This window comes from Salvelinus sp. IW2-2015, unplaced genomic scaffold (assembly GCF_002910315.2).
Source record: "Salvelinus sp. IW2-2015 unplaced genomic scaffold, ASM291031v2 Un_scaffold2318, whole genome shotgun sequence".
NCBI lineage: Eukaryota > Metazoa > Chordata > Actinopteri > Salmoniformes > Salmonidae > Salvelinus > Salvelinus sp. IW2-2015.
In genome coordinates this window covers 42278-51619 of record NW_019943644.1, presented here as the reverse complement: position 1 = coordinate 51619, position 9342 = coordinate 42278, and the positions used below count along the sequence as shown (strand labels likewise).

Sequence of the window (9342 nt, the reverse complement as noted above, 5' to 3'; positions counted from 1 at the left end):
AAAGCTGTAAACAACACACCCAGAGAAACGTATTTAGTGTAGAGGTGCTGACTAACGGAGAATAAACTGGAAGCTATAACAACACACCCAAAGAAACTGATTTAGTGTAGAGGTGCTGACTAACGGAGAATAAACTGGAAGCTTAACAACACACCCAGAGAAACGTATTAGTGTAGAGGTGCTGACTAACGGAGAATAAACTGGAAGCTATAACAAACACACCCAGAGAAACTGATTTAGTGTAGAGGTGCTGACTAACGGAGAATAAACTGGAAGCTGTAACAACACACCAGAGAAACGTATTTAGTGTAGAGGTGCTGACTAACGGAGAATAAACTGGAACGATAACAAACACCCAGAGAAACTGATTTAGGTAGAGGTGCTGACTAACGGAGAATAAACTGGAAGCTATAACAACACACCCAGAGAAACGTATTTAGTGTAGAGAGTGCTGACTAACGGAGAATAAACTGGAAGCTTATAAAACACCCAGAGAAACTGATTTAGTGTAGAGGTGCTGACTAACGGAGAATAAACTGGAAGCTATAACAACACACCAGAGAAACTGATTATAGTTGATTTAGTGTAGAGGTGCTGACTAACGGAGAATAAACTGGAAGCTATAACAACACACCCAGAGAAACGTATTTAGTGAAGAGATGCTGACTAACGGAGAATAAACTGGAAGCTATAACAACAAAGAGAGTCACACTCCGTATGTATAACCTCCCTGTCATTTATTGTGTAAAAACCACCAACGTTTCAGCATCACCTTCTTCAGGGTAAATGTATTGCATCATGTGATGACACTAGACAACAGGTGATTCAGGTTGATGTTGTCTACTCCAGACCTGCAGGTGAAGGTGACTCCATATTCACAGATTCCAACATGGAGGATACTGACCTGTAGCACCACCTGTATTCTGACTGGTAACCCCACCTACATCTGGTACAAGAACGGACAGGTTGTTACTGAGAACACTTTACCCTACTCAGTCTACCCTTATGCTGCAGACAGCTACTCCTGTGCTGTAAAAGGCCATAAGGATCTCCATTCTCCTGCAGTCTGTGAGTGTTTATTTAATTAACAATACTGTTTAACCTGTTTGTGTTTGTTTCACTTTGTCATTTGAGAACTTTTAGCATTTCTAGAAAGAACTGAGAATATAATACAGTTTACCTCTTGTTATGTCACCGTGTTTCAGGTGTTGATGGTCAGAGCTGCAGCAGAGTGACTTACACCAAGAGGAGAATGTGTGTCTTGAAGGGGTCAACAGTGGACATATCCTGTACTTATGTTAGTTATTATTACACCACATCAACATTCTGGTTTAGAAGTGATACGACGACCCCTGAGGACCTAACAACAGACCCAGTGTATGCAGGTCGTGTGAAGTACCCTGACAAAGAGAGATGGAGTTTACAACGTCCCTCCATCCTGAGAATCACAGATCTGAGAGAGGTGGACTCAGCTGAGTATCGCTTCACTTTTAAAACATACAACTTTGAATGGGGTCATAGTTTCCCAGGAACAACTCTGTCTGTCACAGGTAATACTACACTGTATGATACAACTGTACATCATATTGAATTACAGGAGAAAATATATTAACCATCCTGTTACCACAGAGGTGTATTTGGTTTAATACATATTGTTTCAGGTCTGCTGGTGAAGGTGACTCCTGCTGCAGAGGGACAGAAGACACTGACCTGTAGCACCACCTGTACTCTGACTGACAACCCCACCTACATTTGGTACAAGAACGGACAACGTCTCGATGAGCCCACTTCCCAACAACACTCTAGTAATACCCTAGTAGTGTTGGGTCATTCTGCAGACAGTTACTCCTGTACTGTAGAACACCATGAGGCTCTCCACTCTCCTGCAGTGTGTGAGTATGAATTCAACTACTATTCTACTTAGAAAGTATCAATCATTTAATATCAATGAGAAGGGTATTACTGCTTTATCTATCAACATTCATCATTACATAGAAATTACACARAATGTCATAGATGTATGCATGTCTATAGTTAGAATGTTCAGTACCTCAAACACTTGAAGAATAGTTTAGTAGACACTCCGGTCCTAAAGTTTCTCCAAATGTATTCTTGTTCATGTTTAGTGTAAGTGATAGTTTTAGATAGTCCTCTGACTTTAGATATCATTTATTTTTGACATGATGTCATTTGAGGTAGTATACTACAGTCCTGACCCTCTGACAAATTCTGCTTTACTAGATGCTCCAAAGAACACCTCAGTGTCAGTCACTCCCTCTGGTGAAATAGTGGAGGGCAGTTCAGTGACTCTGACCTGCAGCAGTGATGCCAACCCACCTGTGGACAAATACACCTGGTACAAGAAGAACGTAAACTCACCAAAAGCATCAGGACAGAGTTACAGCATCACTAACATCATCTCTGAGGACAGAGGAGAATACTACTGTGAGGCTGAGAATACAATAGCATCTATGAACTCTACTACTCTGAAGATCATTATAGCAGGTAAAGTTACATACTTATAGTTTGCTTTATTGCACTTTGGTTTATAACTATACATAGGCTTCTATATACAAGTATTGCATTAACGTCCTGTATTGCTGTATATTCATTTTCACTTCATAATAACATGTACTCATATCATCCATTTGTCTTTTAGGGAAACAGACCTCAGTTCTGACTGCAGCTGTAGGAATCATAGTGGTTGTTCTGGTTCTCATCCTCTGTCTCTCTGGATTCATGTGGTTCAGGTGAGTGAAGAAGGGAACATTGATATTTGTATTATTATTTCACCTTAGACCTCTGATTTGTTATTAGCTTCATTCATTCATAAATGTATTTATTGGCCCAACGCCCTTAACTGCTAAACTGTATTAGTAACATATCAACTTCCACTAGAGGTCAGTAGAGAGCAGAACTCACTCTGTCCCTCTTTACAGGAGATCCACAGGAGGAAGTGATGCCACAACAGACACACAGGTGATTCTATCAGTTATCAGTTACACCAGGACCCCCCCCTGTGTAGTGTTAGGGAAAAAACAAAATGTGCACCCAGGGGGGGTCCCCCGCTACTTCATCCAGACCAACCTCCCCCGTCCTTGTGACTAGTGCGTGACGCAAAATGAACTAAAAACGGACACCCTCCGGGCGGAGGAAGCGGAGGATCTACAAACCTCGATGTATTTCATACTAACCTTCGTTACGTGATTTCCAGCCCGAGGTGCGTTCAGTACTCTTTCATGACTATTATCCAATTGTCCATACTGTCTCGATCATCTCCTCGTCTGCTCACAGAAGGTTTCTTAGCGTCTCATTCACATCCCGTCTACCTCTGAGCCCACTTATCGGATCGTCGTCGATGCTTCTGAGGTGGGGTACCACCGACTAGAATGCCCACACGATTACCACATGCGTGGAGTACTCTTTCTCGAGCTTTCGTACCTGCCTGCTTTTCCTGGTGTTCATATGTTTATAATTCTCATCGGTGTAAATCTGAGCGACGCATTCTAACACCATGGTCCCCTGACCGGTTTCATCCTTCGTACACTCTTGTGTCTTTTAGTATCCTTACTACTTGATGTATTAGTTTCTAGTGCATGTGATGATGGACGTTGGGGATAATAGTATGTAGATATGGAGGGTTCAAGACTGCTTTAGTGTATTTTAACAAACATCTTTTTCCCGTATCTATGTGTTTAGCAGAGGCATAAATGATGCCGGAAACGACTGGCCCTGTTTCTGGTTCCTTCTTTTTTTTTCTCTCCTTTATTTGTAGACTTTTTTCTCCTCCCTCTTTCCATTCCGCCCTCTTTCCCTCTCGCCCTTGCTCCTCTTTTCCCTACTATCCTCTCCCTATCCTCTCCACACTCCGCTTCCTCATCTTCTCTTGTGGTTCTCGTCCTCTTCTCTTCTTTCTTTTCCTCCTCTGTCTCCTCTGGTCTCCTCTCTTCTCTACCTACCTCTTCTCTATCTCTGTCTTCTAACTCCCCACCACCTTACCTCCCTCCCTTTCTCCCATTCTTTCCCTCAATCCCACATTCTCTCGTCCTTCCCACAAGAGCCCTTGGAACCCCATCCTGAACCCTAACTACAAGTGACGCTAGAACCCTCTAGTGACACTCTTTACCTCAATCCCTCTGAACATGAAGCAGGTCCTCCCACCTTCCAGAGATTTTACTGACACCTTCGGCTACCTATAGCTGTGCCCGTTTGCTGTCTCCATACAACATTTCCCTTCATGTGGAGTCGCGTACTTACAATTGCTAACAACCCTTTAAAGTGTCCTTTCTTCAAGAATAAGTGATTGGATGACCCTCCCCCACCCTGAAAGTGTATATTATCCAAACCACAAGCAGTGCTTCCAGTTCGAAGACTGAAGAGAACCGGACACCACATAGAACCTTGGAGCTGCAGAAAAGCTTACCTTTCCAAACATCCCACACTGGCGAGAGCTCATACCCCTCACCAGATCCACCTCCCTGACCCTGAACCCAGATGAACCCACACCCATCACACCCGAAAACCTGGACTGAAGAGAGATTCACTCCCACCTCAGAACAGTCACCGCCACACCTGAAGAGAATCCCCAACAGCCATTAACCGCTGGACCCTATGAAGCAACCCACACACCAGAACATGGACTGAAGAAACCCGACCACATAGCATACTACTCTGGACTAAGAGAACCACCACAGTAAGCTGCGGACTGAAGAGAATCACCACAGAAGCTGGACTGACAAGGAGAATCACCACAGGAAGCTGACTGAAGAGAACCCCACAGAACATGGACTGAAGAGAATCACCACAGAAGCTGGACTGAAAGAACCACCACAGAAGCTGGACTGCAAGAGACCCTCAGTACCACAGACGCTGACTGAGATTGCAAATCCACCAGCATGAAGTCTTGGAACTGAAGAGGAATCCACCCCAGTGATAGCGTGGACTGAGTAAAACCCACCTACAGATAGCTGGTGACTTGAAAGGAATCACTGCACAGAAGCTGGACTGGAAAGAGAACCAACCACAGAAGACATGGACTGAAGAGAATCCACCACAGAAGCTTGGACTGAAGAGAACCACCACAGATATGCTGACTTGTATAGTGGAGAACGCACCATGCAGAAGCTGACTGAAAGAAAAGAACCGAGCCACAGAAGCTTGACGTGAAGAAGAAACCAACCACAGAAGCTGGACTGAACGAAACCACCAACAGAAGCTGGAACTGTCAAGAAGAAGTCACCTACCAGAAATATATAACCAGGGCTTGGGACTGAAAGAACCACCACAGAAGCTGGACTGAAAGAATGCAACCACAGAGACAGCATGCGTGAGACTGAAGGAACCACCAAGAACCTTGGACTGAAGAGAATCACCACAGAGGAAGCTTGGACTGAAGAGAACCACCACAGAAGCTGGCTGAAGAGCTACAGGTTCCATCCAAAAATTAGTGCGCCCTCACACCATTACCTCTATGTCTTCTTGCTATCAGATATACCTCTTGAGATTGTTTACCAGACCAAAACTTCAACTTTTGAAGTTAAATGCGGGAATATATTTTTATATCTTTCTATACTATGATACTTTGCAATTGATGATAAATAAATAGTTATGCTTCTGCTTTTTATTCGATTATTGAGATTTTCCATTCCCATTTGTTTGATATTAACCCAAAGTAGCATACTTTTCTTGTGTAACTAACTACTGCATATCCTCTACTACATCCTATAAGTTTATATTTCTGATATTTTTGCTATGGGATTTTTGCCATTTACCGGATCTTTAAGCATCAATAGTCTACTTCCTCTGTCAACTACATATGGCATAAATATTGATAACAGCTAATATTTTTAGCCTGGGCCAAGTTTCTCATGAGTGTGTTTAATGGATGATTCACTTGTAGTTCTTCAGGACATTATTAACTCATTTTATATTTCAATATTACGTAATACTATAATTGCTTTTTATTTTTTTAACGTCATCAGTACTTTACATACATTTAAACCATTTGCTGTTTTAATACATTTATATTAGTTATTATTTTGTTTTACATAATACTATATTGTTCAGTGTCATTATTCACTTGTTGTATCATCACATTTTCATTATTACCTATTTTAGATTCGATGTTTACCTTTCCATTTTTTACCAGTGTGCGGTTTGAGTGTCAATACAGTATAAGCAATCATGTTGTATAAAAAATCTCCAAAACGGATTAATACATTGATTCATAACTATTTCCACTCAGCCTCTCTGTTTCTTGTTATTCTGCCTATCTAGACCACATTGATGCGTGCCATTTGAATCATTTAACCTATGAGTGGCGAGGCAGCGTTTCCCTCAACTCATTCCTGGGGACCCCAAGGGCGTGAACGTTTTGTTTCACTGCCCAGGCACTACACAGCTGATTCAAATAATCAAAGATCTTTTATGACAGAGTTGATTACTCAAAAACACAGAGCAGTGTACTAGTTGTTGTCTTATATAACCTTCGTGAAATATTATTTCTTATCAGCCTGAAATACCCAGGTTTAACCCTTTGTTGTCATCGTCCAGGACGGGCTATTCAGCTGTAGAAGTCGCGTGATCGGGCTCAGTGATTGTTCCTATTGTATTCCAGCAATAAGACAAGATAGTGGTGTTTTAGCCTACGATTCGCCTCAACGCACTCTGCAGTCGGTAAGCCACACCGATGGTTGTTAGTCCGGAGGTAGTGTCAGCTAGTTTTGTGTTCCGTCCTCTGCGGTACAATGACTTTCAATACAAAAACACCTAGGAATGCATCATGGTTCTCAACCCCTTCCATAGAACTACATAAGATATTATGACAACCTTTTTTCCGACTGTGGATTGTCGCTGCCAACTATATCAGAGCTCTTGTCAGCATGAACTGACATCGTCTGTCCAACCAATGAAAGTATCTGATATTTTATTCTAGTTCTGAAAGCATGAGATACCAGCCAAGCTAGCACTTTATAGCGTGCATACAACATTTGGTGAGTACGGTTGACTCAAAGAGAAAGACAATAGTTGAACAGTTATTTTGAAAAAATGATTATTTAAAAATTAAGAGAAGCAAAGAGAGAGTGGAGAGTAAGCTCGCAAACTCTACGTTCCTTTTGCTTTTTACCTTTCACTCCTTAGCCTGACATCTAAATCAGCTTAGCTAGTTTAGTTACTCAAACAAAACTCGTCTCAACAGAGAGGGCATGTTGTGTTTATGCAGGCGTGGCTTAGGCATCCAGCACTAGGACTCTTCCAAGTTCAAAAGGTTAAAGCTTTTGGTTTTTGTCAGTCATTATATTGTGCCACCTGGGTCCCACCGGGTGTATGTAACTGCATAAACTGCTTGCTGACTGCTACACTGTACTGCATGATTGTAGGCGTGTTTACTAACGCATTAGTTCTTATTAGCTATTGGACAATACGTAGTCTTAATATCGGTAACAATATGTAGGCGTGTGTAGCGTTAGCAACTCATGATATGAAGTTTGGCTTGGAAAGTTTTTCGCCTGCTCACAGGACAGCTGATATGTTGTGCACTGAAGGCCACAAGTCGAAGGGAAAAGTGTGAGAGGCAGTATAGTGCAGAGATGTACAATTGTGTAAGTCGCTCTGGATAGCAGCGTCTGCTAATGGACTTAAATGTAAATGTAAATGTAAGAAGGAATCCTACAATGGGCAAAATGTGATCATGCTGTTTGTAGGTGTCCTTGCCTTTGAAAGTGAAACTGTTGCTTTGAATGTGATCAAGGTGTATTTCATTCAACCGATTCTTTTGAAAAAATGTTTTCTTAAATGAAAGCAAACAAGATGAAATGGGGTTATACATCACGCGTGTAGATTTTGTCCAAGTAGAAACTCTTGTTTGGAACTGTGGGGAACTATATGTTGTGTGTTATGTGTTGACCAACATATATCAGCTAATGCAGGCCAGAGAGTGCAAGGCACGTATTGAATGTGTCACTGTCTGTCACCTTGATTACTCAAATGTTGCTCTCGACCTGGTTGCACCTACGTTGTTGTAACCTCGCATTTGCATTTCTAGGTTGTAACAACCTCCATAGATGCTTATACGGGAACATTGTAGTATGTGATTCATGACATGTAGTAGTAGTTAAATATATCCATGTTACATTGAGCTCGTGTGAATGGAATATGAATGAACAGTCATCCAAAATCTGTATAGAAATAAGGTCTTGCATCATCATAAAAAAATGTTGTGTTCCTCCTTCTCTTACATGAGTCGGTGTGTGGTCTGTCTCCTTCTCCATTCTCCCCTCTTAGTATGGATCAGCTGCCAGACACCAGACCCCACCATCGAGGGGGCATACTATTATACGAGGACTGCTGAGTCTACCAGACCCCACCCACAGGGGGGCCATAGTATATACAGACCCCACCACAGGGGCATAGTATATACAGGACTGCTGTGTCACGACCAGACCCCACCACAGGGTGGCATCGTATATACAGACTTGCACTACAGACCCCACCACACGGGCATAGCCATTATTACAAGGAGGTTGATTTCTGATTTAACCAAAACACACAACAATAAGAGGAAATAATTGCTGCTACATCTAACATTATTTATTGTGAGGTTAGCTACAATGTTTCCCTGACGGGAGCGACCTCTCCCCCCCTCATGACGTTCCAGTGGTGGGACCTCTCCCCCTCTGGACTCAGTGGTGGACCTCTTCCTGCCCCTCAGGATTCCAGTGGTGGACCTCTCCTCCCCTCATGACTCCAGTGGTGCGACCTCTCCTCCCCTCAGGACTCCAGTGGATGACCTGCTCCTCCCCTCATGACTCCATGTGGTGGGATCCTCCTCCCCTCAGGACTCAGTGGTGTACCTCTACCCCTCAGGGACTTATTGTGGCGTGATGTATGCTTTTAATTTGGTTATTCCACAAGTTATTGCATGCCTACAGTAATAGGTTCTATAGGCTTCTCCATAAAGCACTCTGTTCCCTTATTGTCGCTTGTATTTTGACTGTGCAGTCACTCCCTCCCTTACTTCTCCTACATTCTGCACTGTTAGTGAGGGAGGAGATAGAGAGAATCAGAGTTCCTACATTCTAATTCTAGGTTATGTACTGTATGTGTGGGAGAGAGAGAGTTTCAAGATTCTACAAGAGAGATTATGTGCCTTTGTCCAACTTCAAGAATCCCAAACATGTCCGCTCCCACCTTGAAAGAGGCTCATCTGAGTAGTGCGGATGAAACATAATGCTTGTTGTCATATGCATTCTAACTATGTGAGCATGTGCTTCAAATTTTTTTGCTTAAACTTTAGGGTTTGTCTGGACCATCTATTTGTTTTCAATTGTTACTTTTTGACTA

At 42.5% G+C, this 9342-nt stretch overlaps 1 protein-coding gene across 3 annotated transcripts in view; it reads left to right on the top strand.

The window, feature by feature from the left end:
- LOC112073606 (cell adhesion molecule CEACAM6-like) overlaps positions 1–9342 on the top strand; it is a 53948-nt gene that overhangs the window by 14377 nt on the left and 30229 nt on the right. Inside the window, exons 4-9 of one of the 3 annotated variants that reach the window (XM_070440219.1) lie at positions 850–1068; positions 1206–1550; positions 1662–1892; positions 2242–2505; positions 2660–2750; positions 2940–2979. In XM_070440219.1, the coding sequence (XP_070296320.1) occupies positions 850–1068; positions 1206–1550; positions 1662–1892; positions 2242–2505; positions 2660–2750; positions 2940–2979 (1190 nt within the window). The remainder of the gene's footprint in view (positions 1–849; positions 1069–1205; positions 1551–1661; positions 1893–2241; positions 2506–2659; positions 2751–2939; positions 2980–9342) is intronic. The other 2 variants (XM_070440220.1, XM_070440221.1) reach the window with 2 other exon arrangements.